Raw genomic sequence first — 18023 nt, 5'->3', positions numbered from 1 at the left:
AAGTGGGTCCCAGCCATTATCAATAGAGTGTTCTACCCTTTGGACTTCCTACAACACTGAAAATGTTTACCAAGTGTCTGGCCATAGCGTGCAAAGGAAACAAGGAATCCATATTTACTTTACCTAGACAACTGGCTGATCAGAGGCAAGTCCCAGGATGAGACCAAAGCAGCTCTGGATCACTCCCTCTACCTGGTCTCCCAGTTGGAACTCCTGGTGAACCAAGAAGTTGTGTCTTGTACTGCACAGACAGTAACATTCATGGCTCAACTAGTCTGGCAAAAGGTTTCCTGCCAGAGGACCAGTTCCAGTCTTTTCAGTTAATAGCATACAACTTGTGGACAAGATTGACAACAACTGTATGTATATGTCAGGGGCCCCGTGGCCTGGGCAGTATGATCACATGCACATATGTGACATTGCTTGACAGACTTTGCCTATGGCCTCTGCAGTGCTGATTTAGAAAGTCTCTTGTCCATCCAGACATCTTGTGAGCAAACAAGTCATGGTCCTGCCTCATGTCCTGTTGGAACACGGGTGGTGGTTTTATTCAATAAATATAAGAAAAGGAAAACCCTTCTTGGTCCCTTCCTCAGCAGTGATGCTAGTCACAGCCACATCTGGGACAGGATGGGATGCCCACTTGAATCACTTTTATATGCAAGGTTTGTGGTCTTAGGATGATCTAAAACTGCATGAACATCTTGGAGCTGAGAGCCATCACACTGGCTTTCCTACCTGTCCTTCAAAATGCCATGGTGTAGATTCTGATAGGCAACATGTTGGCGACATACTACAGAAACAAGCAGGTAATCATTTGATTATCACCCCCACCCCTTTTTTTTAAAGGCAATCAGCTTCTAGGAATGATGCCAGCATGGAATGACTCAGGTAGCTCTGCATCTGCTAGGGATCAGCACAAATCTGGTAGACTTCCTGAGCAAGAATATGGTAACCAGCCACAAATGCAGAAATCCATTCTAGACCTAATATTTCACCAGTTGGGAACTCCCATCATTAGACCTCTTTGCCATGTGGGACAACATCAAGTGCAAGGACTTTTCCTCTAGAGGAAGTGTGAGTGCCCTTCCTTTCTCCTTCCCTGGTTTTGAGGATTCTTGTATACCTTAGCACCAATTCCCCTGATCTCCAGGATTATACCCAAGATCAAAAAGGACAAAGTTATGATAATTGAGATAGCCCCTACTGCCCAAGACAATTTTAGCTGACCCTGGCTGACCCCAAGTCTCTCCCATTCAGTCAGGCACATCTGCCCCTCTTCCCCATGTGTCCTCGCAGCCCCCCTGTTCCCATGTGGTCCTGAACCCCTTCCCCCTGCTGTTTCCATGTGGCGTTGCAGCTCCTCTCCCATTCAGTCCCTGGCTCTATGCTATCACCCCACTAGCTTCTGAACCCTTGCCCCCATCCTGTTCCCCCCACTAACCCTTCTGAACCCAAGACTGTAACCTCCACAGTAACTCTGTGTGCCCCACTCTATCTGTCCTAACCTGGCTCCACAGACAGGGTGCTATGATCAACACAACTGGCTGCTGGCTGTTTTGATACCTCAGTGGCCTTTGGTGGGTGAAAGATAGAACTGCAGCACTTCTTGGGCAGAATGTATTTTCTGCAGGCAAAAACAAAATCTGCGCCAGACATGAATTCTGTGTATGCACAGAGTTGCAGAATTCCCTCAGGAGTAACGTCTGTTATTCTGGCAGAGGCTGGTGCTGTTTGAGTTGAAATTTCCTCGTCCGTGGGGAGCTTGCTTCTGATGATGAGGTCGGCAGGTTGCTTTTAGACCAGAAGAGGTGGTTTGGAAAAGAATTCTTTCAGGAGTGATCCCTGTATGGGCTCCAGTGTGGGGTGGTAGGTGACAACTAAAGGTGTGCGGTTGGTGGGCTTTTTTTTTATTGTTTTTTGTATTGAGCCATGTTTTCTTTTCATGCTATGGTCTACTACTCTGAAATGTTCTTGTTTGGCGAAGACAGTCTAAAGTATGTTGAGGTGTGTATTCCAGACTTTCTCCTTGAAGCATATTCTGTAATATCTGAGAGCCTGGCTGTAGATAACAGATTTCTTGCTCTGTCTGGGGCAGTTACTGCATTAAGTCTGTAGATCTATCGGTTTCTTATATATAGTTGTCTGTAGAATTCCATTGTTGAAGCTGATCATGATGTCCAGGGAGTTGATGCTGTTGTGGGAGTGTTCTAGCAAGACTTTGAGGGAGGATGGTGGTTGTTGAAGTTGTGGTAGAAATGGATGAGGTAGGTTAGGTCATCTGTGCAGAGGATGAAAATATCAATTTATCTCAGGTATATCATTGGTTTTGTGGTGTATTTTTCTAGAAATTCTTCCTCAAGGTGTCCCTTGAAGAGCTTGGCATATTGGGGAGCCATCCTTGTTCTGATGGCTGTTCACATTGTTTGGACAAAGTGTTTGTTGTTAAATGTAAAGTTGTATGTGAGAGGATTAAATGTATGAGTTTGAAGATGTGTTTGGGATGGATATCTGTATGTTGTCCACTCACTTGAAGATGTTCAAGGCAGGTTGTGATGCTGTCATGGTGAGGGATGTTGGTGGATAGGGAGATGATATTCATGGTGGCAAGGATGGTGTTCTGAGGAAGGTTGTTAATGTTGCAGAGTTTCTGGAAGAAGTCAGTTGTGTTCTTGAAGAAACTGGCCCTTTTGTGATGTGACTGGTTTGTGGATGGTTTCTATGAGTCCTGATATTCTTTCAATAACATTTAATTACATGAACACATACAAGTTCTTCCATAGGATCCCTGCCTTATTCCATGCACTTGATAGAGGTGTTCACTGTAAGAGCAGCTATTGTAGATTTTGGTTTTTTTATTGTTCAGTGTGTAGTCCAAGTTATTACCTTACAGTTTTCACACCCTGCTCAGAAAACAGAATTATCAGGCTATGTCTACACTGCACACTAAGCCTGGGCTCTGTCTCAGGTTTGAGCTCAAGGTGCTCTTCCGTCCATGCACAAATCCGTCTGACTTGAGTAAGAAAGCACTCAGGAACTGGGTGGAGAGAGTCAGAGCCCAAGTCCTGCTGAAACTTGGGTCCAAGTCCTGTCATTTTGCAGTGTAGCTCAAGCCACAAACTCGAGTCAGAAGGTCTGCGTAATGCAGTATGGACAGGTTAGGCCAGGTCCAGCTATTGTAAGCCCTGGTTTACAGTGCAGTGTGGATGCTCAGGTGACTACGTCAAACATTAATAATTTATTTTCACAACACCACTGTGAGATGATGCGATATTATCTCCATTTTACAGATGGGAAACAGAGGCACAGAGCGTTTAAGGTCAAAAGTGTCCTCTAAGTTTGGGTACCCAATTTGAGATGCCTAGGGTCTGCTTTTTCAGCGTATTTAACATTATGCAGCACTTACAGCTGAATGTGTACAAAGCAATTATCATCACCATCACAACATATAGCAGTGAGACATGGCATTTACCAAGAAAGATACGCAAAAGCTGGATGCATTTCATCACACATGTCTGAGAAGAATATTGGGAATAACATAGAGATAGGAAGATGAATGAAGAAGTCAGAAAAATTACTAGACAAGGTACCCTCTCAAAAATAATCTACAAAAGAAGACGTCAGGGGCTGGGACATGTGCTGAGAATGGAAAAAGAACACTTGCCAAATGCCACTCTTGAATGGAAGCCAGAAAACGCAAGGAAGAGAGGAAGATCGCGAATAACATGGAAATGAACAGTTCTGAACAACATCAAGCACCTCATCATGAAATGGGAAGATTTGGAGAGAAGGGCAGTTGACAGGCAAGGATGGCAAATGTGGGTAGCCCAATGTGCAGCAAAGCACAGGATGGACTAAGGCAGGGGTAGGCAACCTATGGCACGCGTCCCGAAGGGGGCATATGAGCTGATTTTCAGTGGCACTCACACTGCCCGGGTCCTGACCACCAGTCCAGGGGACTCTGCATTTTAATTTAATTTTAAATGAAGCTTCTTAAACATTTTAAAAACCTTATTTACTTTATGTACAACAGTAGTTTAGTTATATATTATAGACTTCTAGAAAGAAATCTTCAAAAATGTTAAAATGTATTACTGGCACATGAATCCTTAAATTAGAGTGAATAAATGAAGACTCGGCACAGCACTTCCGAAAGGTTGCCAACCCCTGGACTAAGGTCTAAGATAAGCACTTACAGCTTCGTTAACTTAAGTTGAAGTTGTGAGTGCTGAGGACTCCTGCAAATCAGGCCCCAGAGTCGCAAGTTGGGCGCCCTGAAAATGAGGAATACACAGTTAGTGACCACTTACAAAGTTGTGAATTGCCTAGTATCACAAGAACTGTAATAGAGGCAGGAGTAGAATCCAGTTTTTCCATGGTGGCATTCAACTTCCTTAACCAGTAGACCGTTCTTTCTCTTCCAGCAGTCCCCTGCCTCATTCACTGCACACCTTTCCCAATTTCTACAACGAATGAGGCAGGGGTCCTACAGACAGCAGCCTCCTTCACTACACAACTCTAATTCATCCTCCAAGCATGATCTGTTCTGTGCACTGAACAAGACAGAAGTACCGTAGAGAAAAATAGAATGTAATTGTGCAACTAAAACTGTGTCATCATGCATACACACAATAGGGCCAAATAAAGAGTGCACAGGTAACCTTAATTCAGGCATTTCCTAATTTCTCAGTGCTTTGCTTTGCAATCTTAATATTCTTTTAATGTTATATGTAATTTTCTAGGTTTTAATAAAGGAAACTGAAAGATCCATCACGTGGCATCATGTTGACATGCACATGGGTCATGAACAGGATTGGAACCTTTAGAACCACCCCACAGACCTCTGCCACTTGAGCTAACAGAGTAACAGACAGAAGTAGTAGGTTAGCATCTTTTATGTGGCTCATACACTACAGGGGATAGAGACAGACACTTCTCCAGTGGGTTTCACAGCTATTTGCTGATAGCAAAGGAATGTTGAGACTATGGAATCTTGTGTTCAATTTTAGGTTCAGGAAACTAGGGCGCTGTTGTGCCAACAATTCGTTCTACCCCATCCCATCTAGCTTCTTCCTGTCTAGCCTCATCTCCCTGCCCCTGTCCCATCGCTTAGACAGTCTCAATCTCCAGTCTTCCATCCTAGACTCTTCACCTAGTCCCAGTATCCCTTCCTCAACCAGCCCTGGGCTATTTTTCAAAGTCCCAGTCTTCCCCTACACACCCTGGCTACTAGTCCCAGTTTCCCTCTTTGGGTTCCTCATCCTAATATCCTGCCCCCAGTCTCCTTGCCTAGCCAGTCCCAGTCTGTTCTGTCCCTATCAACCCCACCATTGGGCTGCTCATCCATTCTCAGTCTTCCATCTTACCTGGGCTCCTTGTCCAACCTCCCCCTAAGTCAAAAGAACAAAAAGCCCACAGTCTGGCTCCCAGCATTTGTTTCTCTTTCTCCCTTCCCCAACAAGCAGGAAGGAGGAGACATTTAGTATCCAAAGTGCTTCAGATCCAAAGGAGGCATCTTCTCTCTCTCTCTCTGGCAAACCTCCTGTGGCCAAACTAAACAGGATTCCTAGGTTGACCCACCTGACCAAGACAGTTGGATTGAAATTTCTGCTAGGGATGGTATGGAGTCAGGATATTGATGGCCCTTCCACCACTTCTCTTTTATGTCCTTAATCCCCCATCCTTACACACCTGAACTCTCACCTCAGCAAGAGTCCCGATACTTTACAGACCAACATATTTTCAGTTTAGAAACCTACAATGTTTTATTAGTATCTAACGAAAATATTAAGTTGGAATTAAGATTCTGAGGAATTGGATATATGCCTTAGGGAAGACTGTGCATTGGAACTGAAAGATGATGGTGAGATGAGTGCATTTGGATTATAATGGTTTATGGGGTGACCGGACTCATGGCTTTTGGTTGTCCTGGGTGCAAATATTATCTTAACTAGCAATTTCCCAAATTTTTAGTAATTGCTTTGGTGGAGTTTGCACTTGAGCAATCTTACTTCTAAATTAACAAAGATTTTGTTTCGTTTGGGAAGTGTCAATAAATATATATAAATTGTGACTAAAACACCAGACGTGTAATGCCCAACATATCTTCTAGAGTGGAGAAAGATTAACATAAAATAGAGAGAGAATTTAAGTGTGAATAGTGCTACAATATAATCAGTAATCTTTTTTGTGTGTTTTATTGCTCTCCAGGCCTTTTTATGGTTATCATGAAAAGGAGAGAGAGTTTATGAAGATATATCTTTACAATCCTTCAATGGTGAAAAGGTAAGGCTATATAAAATAGAACTCTGTGTTCACTGTGGCTTATGAACCAAAAAGGGAGGTGAGATGACTATTCCATGTATTTTCATGTGGAAGAAACATGTACATTTAAGATAATAACAATATAAGTAGGACTGTTGATTAATCACAGTTAACTCAAGCGATTAAAAAAATTAATTGTGATAAAAAAATTAATCATAGTTTTAATTGCACTGTTAAACAATAGAATACCAACTGAAATTTATTAATATTTTGGATGTTTTTCTACATTAGAATAGATTGATTTTAATTACAACACAGAATACAAAGTGTACAGTGCTCATTTTATATTTTTTATTACAAATATTTGCACTGTAAAAATGATTAAAAAAAAACTGGATTTTTCAGGTCTCCTCATACAAGTAATGTAGTGCAATCTCTTTATCGTGAAAGTGCAACTTTCAAATGTAGATTCTTTTTGTTACATAATGCACTCAAGAACAACACATGTAAAACTTAGAAGCTACAAGTCCATCCAGTCTACTTTTTGTTCAGCCACATCGCTAAGAAAAAAACAAGTTTGTTTGTTTACATTACAGGAGATAATGCTGCCCTCTCTCTTGCAGTGTACACTGAAGGGTTCACATGGCACTTTGTAGCCGTGTTGCAAGGTATTTATGTGCCGAGATGCTAACATTTGCACGCCACTTCATGCTTCGGCCACCAATCCAAGAGGACAACTTCTAGTGTGATGAACTCCTGGGGAGAATTGTATGTCTCCTGCTCGTTTTACTGTATTTCTCATATTTTTCATGTTGAATTCTTGGAATGACAGCAAATTGTGTCTCAGTTTTAAGAACACATTCACTGCAGATTTGACAAAAACGCAAAGAAGTTACCAATGGAGATTTCAAAGATAGCTACAGAACTCGACCCAAGGTTTAAGATCGAAGTTTCTTCCAATATTGAGAGGACAAGATGAGGAATATGCTTTTAGAAGTTTTAAGAAAGCAACATTCAATGCGAAACTACAGAACCAACAAAAAGGAAATCAACCTTCTGTGGCAGTATCATCAAATGAAAATGAACATATCTGCTGCAACTGCTTTGATCGTTATCGAAGTACAGAAGACAACGTCATCAGATGTATTTGAACGGTGGTTAGCATGAAGGTACATGTGATCTTTAGTGCACTGGCACGTAAATACTTGCAATGCGGCATAAACAGTGCTATCGAATGTTGTCTCATTTCAGGAACATGTAACAAGAAGCAGGCGGCATTATCTCCTGAAATTAAAAAACTTGTTTTCTGAGCATTGGCTCAACAAGAAGCAGACTGAGAGTGGACTTGTAGCTCTAAAGTTTACTGTGTTTATTTTGTACATAATCTACATTTGTATTCAATTTCAGGATAAAAAGAATTGCACTACAGTACTTGTATTAGGTGAATTGAAAATTACTATTTGTTTTGTTTTTTACAGTGCAAATATTTGTCATAAAAAATAAATATAAAGAGAGCACTGTTCAGTTTGTATTCTGTGTTGTAATTGAAATCAATATATTTGAAAACGTAAAAAACATCCAAAAATATTTAAATAAATGGCATTCTATTATTGTTTAATAGCGTGATTAATTGCACAATTAATCGTGATTTTTTTAAATTGCATGATTAATCACGATTAATTTTTTTAATAGCTTGACAGACCTAAATATTAGTAATTATTGCCCCCAGTTCAACAACATATGTAAGCATATACCTGATTTTAAGCATGAGAATAGTCTTAAGGAATAGCTTATGCAAGGGAAACGAAACATGAAATGTAACTGCAATTGTCTATTCAGACTTAAGTACATTCGGTCAAAATCATTCTTGTAACTCTGTTTAATTCAATGGAGTTAAAACAGGATTGAATTTAACATAGTGATATTTCAAGTAGTATAAGGTGAATTTTCATCAATAAAATGCTTGTTATAAAGTTTTAAATTCTGGTATCCAGTCACAGAATTTAAAATTATTTGGAAAAATCAGATAATTTAGTATAAATCAGTTATGTAACATTATGTTTATTAAATGCAAAGAACAGTTAATGCAACATTAAGATAGAGATTAATTACACAAACCACAGGAAATTCAGTCTTTATAGTTCATAGCATAACTGAAATCCTTTGGATCTATGTAATATTTTGTATCGTATGTTAACCTTACTAAAATCTAATTTGTGATTATGAAAAAAACTAATATGATAGTCCATCAATAGCTATTATCTAAAATGGTCAAGAATACAATCCCATGCGCCAGATGTCCCTAAACCTCTAACTGTCAGAAGTGTCTGGCACTGGCCACTGTCAGAGGTGGGGTAGATGGACCGTTAGCCTGACATGGAATGGCTGTTCTTACGTTAATGATTGTCCAGAAAGTTATTTGGTCCAAATAAGTAGGATAATAGAATTTTGCAAGGCTTTTTCATATGGTGTTAAGTTGGTCTTAATATATTGTATATGTACAATGTGGCTAAGTTACAATTTCTGTGGGAACTATATATTGAAACTTTTAGATTTTAATCATTTGTATTTGAACTATGTTATCTTATCATAGTTTCTTCCTTTAATTTCCAATTTTTTTTTAGATAACATTTTATTGTATTATATAGTCAAATAAATATACTGAACCCCTTTACAAATGCAAATATCATTCAGCTAAATTAATTTCATGTTTGTAATTATTCAAAGGAAGATATGTTTGTTTTAATGTACAGCTCTTTGAAGAAAATACGTGTCTGCAGATATATGCTGCATCACAAAGGTTGCTTTGTTAAAAAGTTAGAGTACTGTATTACGCATGCACAATTTATACTTTTCAAACATTTATGACTTGTTTGTTAATATGGCAAAGGACCACACGGGAGATTTTCAAAGTCTCAAATAACATTTAGTTATCCAACTGTCCTTGGGCCATTGAGGTCAATGCAAAGCTTTCCATGGACTTCTGAGGGCCTTGGATCAGTCCCCAGAATTATTGGTATGTGCTATGATACTTCCGTAGAGATTTTTATAATTGGACAGTTACAGCTCCTCTGTGCTTATTTTCAGATACTGAATTATTATTAGGGCAGACCAGTTTTGTTAAGGACGTTTGTTAAAATGTAGACGTTTGCAGCATTTATAATGTTAATAAAATCAAATATATTGTTGAACTTTTAATTATTTATTGTGATTTTAATTGATAAACCCAATAAGATGGTGTAACTTTTCAACATTTCAATTTGTTTTTAACTTTAGAGTATGTGAGCTTTTACAAGGTGGAGCCATAATGAATAAATTTTACCAGCCTCATGAAGCCCATATTCCCTACCTCCTGCAACTGTTTATAGACTACAACCTGTATGGAATGAATTTAATAAACCTGGCTGCTGTCAAATTCAGAAAGGCAAAGAGAAGAAGTAAGGTGTTTATTTCTCAAGGCTAAATTATAAATAATTGTCTTGTAGGTTCAAACCACTACCTCCAAATGGAACAACATTAGGTTTCCAATTTTGCCATTGTTTGCTCTGTCTTAAATACAGTTGTGTATTATCTGTGTGCTGTATATTGTTCACTTATAGCTTTGCCTTCTTCATCAAAATTCACTTTGAGCTTTCTCTCATTGTTCTAATTTGTGCATGTTTTCTGGACTTAAAGAGCAAAATAGAGTGGGGAAAGGGCCACCTAAAGACATGAGCTTTTTGCCTAACTATCAAGGCATATGCTACCTATGACAGATCTGGATTTGAATGTCAAGTCACAAAAGTTAGGCACCTGTTTTCCAGTCCAAAATTATAAGGGAAGTTTTTTCAGCTTGTACCACAGTTTTTCTTTAGTTGAAGAATTCATGTAGAGGTTAATTGATTGATTGCATTGTTTAAATACTTTTGGTGTTCATTCTTTGCTGTGCCCTAGATTCTTTGTGGTTTGTTCTTTATTGTAGTGGTACATCCATAAAGTTATAGCTAGGTTATGTTATTCTCCTCTGACAAAATTTTTAAGGAAAATGCTTTTAATTAATTATACCACTGCTGTTTTCTCCAGGTTGAAATTTGAAATGCATACGTCTGAGAAAGGGAGATATTTTTAACTCTCCTTTTGAAAGATCAGTTTGGCATGTTGTACTTTTGGGAAACATCAAATTCCTATGACATAAAAATATAATTTGAAAATGATTAATCCATAATGTGTTAAATGCTTTTAGTATTTTGATGGGTCGGGAGAAAGAGAGAGAGACAAAATGACTGAGATTTAGAAAACAGCTACCAATCCATTTGCAGTGCATTACTTAAACAAAAATGTAGAGTTGTGTATTTATCTGTCAGAGCTACAAAATAATGAGAGTTTAAAGGAATTGTTACAAATTATTTGCATCAGAAATGGTAAATAGTAATCTATATGATTTTAAATTGTTGTTCCCTTTTTATTTTTACACACACACACTCTCTCTCTCTCTCTCTCTCTCTCCCTCTCCCTCTCTTTCTCAAATCAAGACATTTTAAATCACCAAGTGGAAAGTGTTGATTAAAATCAACTTTTTCTTTTTTCTTCAGTTAGGATGGTAACTGGAATTTAATTCAACACACAAAACAGTATATAAATTTTTTTTATTAAACAAAACAAGCCTTTAATATAGTACATGACATATTGTGCCATATTTTTGAAGTTTGATTTTAAAAGTTTGATATTTTCCCCCATTCTTTGTGTATATTGAAAAGCAGCCTTTAACTCAAAAGTTTTTGACAGAGGCCCATGGGATTCAGCATATATATTTTTTATTTAAATGTTGTTTTAAGAGATTATCATGAGTTTAGGCCTATATATATTTGAAATAAATTTGGATTTCATTTTAAATTAGTTTATTTTAAAAAATTAAAAAATACAGTTTAAACAACAAAATAAAAAAAATTGATATAAATAAAAAAAATCTGACTTAAAAAAAATCATCACTTTTTATCCACCCTGAGACAGACAAACAGACCTGTTATGAAGCCCCTTATAGCTATTTATTTTAAAGGTATCTAAAAAGCTCTTGGAACCCTTAACCTTTCCACGTTCAGGAATAATTCCACCATCTTGCTGTTCTATATGTCTGGAGCAATGAGAGGTCAGAGGACTGCAGCTCAGCTAAGGAGAAGAGATCTTCAAGGGGAATAATCTATGGGGCCCTACATCCAGTCATTGGGAAGAATAGGGGAGAAGCAGGATCAGGTACTTGCATTCTCCCCAAGATACCAAAAGAGCCTCACAGAGGCAGGCAAATAGGGTATAAGACAGTGTTCCCTCTAATTTTTTAAGTCCATGTGCATAATTCATTTTGTTATGTGCACCAATATAGAAGTGATGTGTGGCGGGGGTGGGGGGGCTGAGGGGTTCAGAGTGTGGGAGGGGTCTCAGGGCTGGGGAAGAGGGTTGGGATGTTGGGGGGGTGAGGCGTCTGGCTGGGGGCGGGTGCAAGCTTGGATGGGGCCAGGGATGAGGTGTTTGGGGTGCAGAAGCGGATTCAGGGCTGGGGCAGAGGGATGGGGTGCAGGGGGTGAGGGTTCTGGCTCGGATGGGGCCAGGGATGAGGTGTTCAGGGTGTGAGAGGGGGCTCAAGACTGGGGCAGGGGGTTGGGATGCGGGGGGTAACCCCACTACATTTTCCAATATTAAAGCAACATACTGTTCTCCTTCAGGTTCATCATTTTTAAATGACAAAATCATGATTGTAGTCTCCTCTTGAGGTAGCCTGGATGTACAGTAGAGGCTCAGAATCCCATCAATTTTACATTGACCAGGCTCTCCTGCATCATGTGGGAAACTAACGAACAGCCTTCAATGTGGCATTTTAAGCCTGGGTCTGATGGGAAGGGAGGAAAGAAGCTAAGAAAAAGACAAAACAGTTGCTGAGATAGAACTGCCAATGACAGAAAAGATGGAGTTAAGGGGAAATACTGAGAAACTTTTACAGAGCAAGGGAAATAGAAATAGAGAGAGGCTGGTGGAAGTGGAACAAATGGTACCCTGGATTGCTAAAATCACTAGGAGTTGGGGGCTCCATTTGTGGGGGCGGGCTCTAGGGTGGGGATGGGGATGAGGGGTTTAGGATGTAGGTTGCCCCAGGGCTGCAGGAGGGAGAGAGGACTATCCCCAGTCCCCTCTCTTGGGGGCAGGTGAGACGTACCTCTCCCCAGCAGCTGCGGCTGAACTGGACTGGGGGAGTGTCACCTCTCCCCGGCCGTAGCAGCTCTGGTGGGGCTGAGCCGGGGGAGAGGCGCCTCTCCACTGACGTGGTAGCTCCAGCTGGGCTGGGCCGGGGGAGGGGCACCTCTCCATAGCTGCGGCTGCTCTGACAGGGCTGGCTGGGCCGGGCTGGGGGAGGGGCACCTCTCCCCACCTGTGTGGCCATTGGTAGCCTGCTCCACGGCTGCACAGCTTACAGGGAACTTAGATGTAGGGAACACTCTCTTCTTCTGTCCTCCCTTCAGAGGTCGACCTGTCTAAATGTGGGGAGAGGAAAACAACATTCAGATGTCACACTTGGCTTGTAGGTGGGTTAAAGAGTTGTGGCAAGTTTCATTACCTGTGGAAACAGGTCTTCAGGGCTCTAATCTCTTTCTCTGCCTCGCCTCCCAGTTCCTTGTCAGGTCTGCTATTTTTAGTCTATCACCTGGAAGGGTGAACAAAAAACAACTGTGTCAGGCTAGCCCCTTAATTTCTCTCTCATCTTTAAGTTTGAGAGATCTAGTTTCTGAATGGAGGAGAGGTTGGAAGGGGAGAGTAGGGGTAGCCAAATGAAGCACATTCCTGTTTCTTCTTCCCCTGTGGGCAGTACCACAGATTGTCCTGGCAGGGAGTAGCAAATCCAATATCAATTCTGTACCTGTGTTTGTGGGAATCAAACCAAGATGGCTGATTTACATAGGCAGTCCTGCTACTCAGACAGCTGTACCATTTTGGAAGTGTGATTGCTAAATAGGCAGATCCATGGTGAGGGGCAATGTGGTATTCTCAGACCTTGCCTGCATATGTCTGGAGGAAGCAGATGTGTCTGTTCCCTTCTCTTCACTGAGGTATATTAGTGAGGGGGACGGTGCCCTCTGCCATACCTGCTGAAGACCCGGAGTCTTCAGGAGTTGAGTTTGCTCTTTTGCTATGAACCCTAGGGGTTCTCAGACGTTGTAAGGCAGAGGTGGGCAAACTACGGCCCGGGGGCCAAATCAGGCCCTCAAGTTCCTGCTGGGGAGCAGGATCCAGGGCTTGCTCTACTCCACGTATGCTCCCAGAAGCAGCAGCATGTCCCCCTTCCAGCTCCTACATGTGGGGCAGCCAGAGGGCTCTGCACGCTGCCCCTGCCCCAAGCAACCATGGGCAATGGGAGTTGCAGGGGGAGCCTGCAGATGGGACAGTGCACAGCAGATCTGGCTGGCCATGCCTCCATGTAGGAGCCAGAGGGGGGGGACATGCCACTGCTTGCGGGAGCTGCTTGAGGTAAGTGCTGCACAGAGCCTGCACCTCTGACTCCCTCCAGTGCTCCAACCCCTTGCCCCGGCTCTAAGTCCCATGCTGCCCTCCGAACCCCTTGGTCCTGCCCTCCTGCACTCCAGAGCCTGCATCCCCAGCCAGAGCCCTCACCCCTCCACCCTCACCCCAACCTCCTGGCCCCATCCCAAAAGCCTGCATCGCCTGCTATAGCCCTCACCCCCTTGTGCACCGCAACCCCCAATTTCCTGAGCATTCATGGGCCGCCATACAATTTCCTTACCCAGATGTGGCCCTCAGGCCAAAAAGTTTGCCCACCTCTGCTGTAGGGGCTAGACTTTATTCCAGGAGTGGAAAGAGGACTATAGGAGTGCCCCTAAATCTTCACAAATAACTTCTTTAAAATAGACACAGATTGGGTTATTACTGAAAGTGACCCTTACATATTTAATTTATTTGCAAATGGATGTTGTTTTAAAAAAAAAAATAGGGGCAAGAATGCTTTAAAACCATTATTGTTTCAAAAAAATACATTTTCAAAGTAAAATTCTTTTTCCTAGTACGTGGTCTACAGGTAAAATGTTTATTAAATACTTATTTAGCAGATTCAGTACTATACCTTTAAAACATAAATGCTTACTGAGTTCTATAGTGTGTGTATTTGAAAATGTGTATGAAGCTGTTTCTCTAAATGATGCATGGTGAGTATCAGTGAACATGCAACTAATTTTGAAGAAAAAAAGTATTTACATTCATCTAAGTATATATTTACCGAAGGGACCGACACTTGTCTCCTAGATCAGTAATAGATCTTTGTCAACAAATATGGAAGATTTTGTTGTTGAAGACTATAAATTGAATTAAAAAAAACCTGTTGGTGTGTGCCACAAGCCAATAAAAGTTGAGAAAATCCCAGATCCAAGCTGATCTTTAGTATGGAAGTGGGAGACTTGACTACTCTTTTTAGAGTGTTTTTTTGCTGTTGTCAAAAAACAAAACTGTTGCTTCTAGTGCCACTGCCTTGTGTGTGCTTCATTGTCCTTCCTCTGAAGAGTTAAGTTCCAGAAGGAGACCGAGGGGAGGTAGTAAATCTTCAGAGGGCACTTCCGTCAACTTGACCCTGGAGCACAATTCCTTAAACTGAAACCTCTGAGCAAACTAATACAGTCCTTTCTTTATCTGCAGGTCAGACACCATCTGCTTTCACTGCAGATTTCTACTTTCTGTTATGGACACCACATCTGGAATACATTGTGTATTCTCTTTCCATTCAGGGCATAAGACAGACGAAAAGTGCTAAGTAATGTTAAGAGTTTTATCTGGTATCTGATTTCTATTGAGAGCTTGGCTGAGACCTCAGGCATTTGGGAATCTTTAGGGAGGTTAGATCAGAGATGACAAATAATTTCCCTGGAAGCGCACATAAAAAGCAAAAAAGAAAAGTAGTTTACAGCTTTAATTTTAATGATTTTATCATATGCTGTGAATATTTGTTTTTCTTTTTTAGTGTGTGTCCACATGAATCTATTCATAGGTAGAGAAATTGAGTAAATTAAAGGGTAGTATGATTCCTTTTTGAAGCCTATGTTGTAAAGCATTTCTTTCCTTCTTTCAAAAGCATTCGTATTGCTAGTGCAAACCTATAACTTTAAAAGGGTAATTAAGTGTGCAAATAAAAATGTAAAGTATTGTAAAACTAACGTGCTTTCTTATATGTTTCTGGTTTTAGGTGATACTTTAGGTGGAATTGGATGTTACAAAGATCATTTGCCAGAAAATTCCATTACTGGAACTTTTTTTCGATGGGAAGAGGATGAAATACCAAGGTCAGCATGTCTAAACAACTTTAAAAAAACAAAACAAAACACTAATACGTAGAGAAGACAGAAGCTTACAGGCAGTTAAATATATTCATCCTGAATGACCTCTGAATTCCAGTGTTTAATTTTAATTATCCCAGTATGCGATTTTTCTTTGTGCAAAGAATGCAAAAATTAGTCACGACATAGGTAATACTTTTGTGTTACTTTAGTTTTGTATGACAAGGACTCATTTAACCATCATCTTTTTTTCAGGATTTTGTTTCTTGGTTGTAAAAACTCATTGTAGTATAAAACTTGAAATGCAAATGTAAAATTCAGGTGTCAGTTATTTTTAAAATAAACTTTCCAATTATTGGCATTTGATTAAAGATCAAATAAAAAGTTATTTCAGAGAATACTTACCTCTTCATTGATAAATTCATATTTTTGTAATTACCACTTAGCTGCTGTTTCCTAAAGACAGCAGCAACCATTCAGAGCTTTAAAGTCTCTTGCACTCTTCTAGTCTTCCATGAGTTTCCCACTCTTTAGTCAGTTGCTTGTAAGGATGGTTGCAACAGCTTTACAGAAGTGTGTATGTTTGTGTGTTCTCCAGAAAAGGAAGACGAAAAAGAGAGTGGAAAATACCTTGTGCTGCTTAGAGCTATTTAATGTACCACAGCAGATTCATTCCCTGAGCCACCTTCTAAACTTTTTCACAGGTCTTTTATCTGCTCACATTTTCAGAAAGCTTGAGATCATTCCTTTCCTTTCAATCCTCTTTGAGTGGCTCCTGCATATTCCTACTTGTATGGATCAAGGTACCTGTGGTGTGAGCTTCCAGAATCTTCTGGTGAGGACTGTGTTGGTGCCACTCATCTCTCCCTCCTCACTGGACGAAGGATTTTGAGGGTATAAAGGGAGTGACGTCAACTATTTTTCAGTTCCTTCTAATCCTTTATGGTGCAGTGAGCTTGAATCATATGTGATGTTCTCAATATTTCTTTTATCATTTTTTATTTTTCTGCCCTTTAAGAGCTATTTTTATCTATAGTTAGTCCACTTTTCTGAAGAGAAGAAAGGTGGGTGCCTGTAGCACTTCAGAAATCATCTGAACCCACAAAAGTGGAAGAGTCACCTCACATTCCTGTTGATATATGAGCCTCTTTAGGTTTGGTTGACTAAGACTGGCTATCTGTAAATCCAGCATCAACTTTGGAGATCCACTCACTATAGCATCGAGTTGCCTGGTTTAAGTAGCACCACAGTCACTGGATTAGTCTTGGCTGACCAAGTTCAGTACCAGGGATCCATCACTCCTTGACTTTGGAGAACCACTTGCTACAGTCCAAGTGTGGTACTAGGGGTCTAGCATTGTCAACTATTCAGATCTATTAAATGCACACATTCAAGAACTGAGAGCTTTTACAAAAATTCTCTGCCAATTCAGCTTATTCCTTATGCATCCATCCTTATGCATTTTAATCAGATCACAAGACAAATCATTGGCCATTGTCCTTGTGACAGATGCGATGGACACATGGAATATTTAAAGACTATTGTATCAACTTTATAAATGTTATATGTATCTTTATTGAGTGATTGTATTCCTGACTAAATAGGGGAGCTAAAAGTTTTCCTGCAGGAACTAAAAACACTGGGTGGATAATTAATGTACATCCCTAATGCAGGTAACAATTCTGCGGAAGTGTCACTCCTGCCCTCCCCTTACACCCTCTGTCCTGGGAAATAACATATACTGGTTTAACTTGGTTCAATAGGCCTGCATACAAAGCACTGTAAACTGTATAAAGAGACTGCTCTTCTCAGGAAGTGGGTCACTCATCCTTAATCCAAGAACTGACGTTAGACTTGTGACCAAGAGAGGCAGACCATGTGGAGTATGTAAAGTACTTTAAATCCTAGCAGTCTCCATATGGAAGACGGATGACTGCCTGGTAAGCTACACTTGCATAAGCTGTTTGTTTTTTTTAAGATGTGTTATCTCTGTAATGCTTTTAGTCTGCAATAATAATACTTTGCTTTATAAAAGTTGGCTGGTCACTGGCTAACTCTGTCATTTCCCCTGAGAGAACAGAAATGCAGGTTCAGAAATAAAAGTCCTATACTAAAGTCAGACCTACTGAGATAATTGCAGTGAATTGCAGGAATCTGCAGCCTAAGTCCCTGGTCTGAAGAGAAAGGATTGTGCGATCCTGCCTGGAGAAAGTTGACTGTTAGAGGCCTGAAAAAGTACCTAAGTGGAGTACCTTCAAGAAGGCTACAAAGGGATCAGAGATTCAGTAACTCTGGGAACTGGCAGTCCTGATCAGCAGTTGGTGATAACGGAAGGCAAGACTTCTGGAAGAAATAAGTTGAATTGACTGGAAGGGCATCTCAAAGCTCTGCAAATTTTCTATGTCACAGGAAAACAAAATACAGTGGTTACTGATCTCAGTCATCAGTCAGTCTATC

General features: G+C 40.4%; 1 protein-coding gene across 1 annotated transcript in view; it reads left to right on the top strand.

Moving 5' to 3' along the window:
• Positions 1-18023, top strand: part of REV3L (REV3 like, DNA directed polymerase zeta catalytic subunit) — a 250580-nt gene that overhangs the window by 121950 nt on the left and 110607 nt on the right. Inside the window, exons 3-5 of the mRNA XM_075063888.1 lie at positions 6211-6285; positions 9541-9701; positions 15476-15572. Coding sequence (XP_074919989.1) covers positions 6211-6285; positions 9541-9701; positions 15476-15572 — 333 coding nt within the window. The remainder of the gene's footprint in view (positions 1-6210; positions 6286-9540; positions 9702-15475; positions 15573-18023) is intronic.

This window comes from Chelonoidis abingdonii, chromosome 3 (assembly GCF_003597395.2).
Source record: "Chelonoidis abingdonii isolate Lonesome George chromosome 3, CheloAbing_2.0, whole genome shotgun sequence".
In the NCBI taxonomy this organism is placed as follows: domain Eukaryota; kingdom Metazoa; phylum Chordata; order Testudines; family Testudinidae; genus Chelonoidis; species Chelonoidis abingdonii.
Note: the sequence above shows the minus strand (reverse complement) of the source record. Positions and strands in the feature narration are given on the sequence as shown.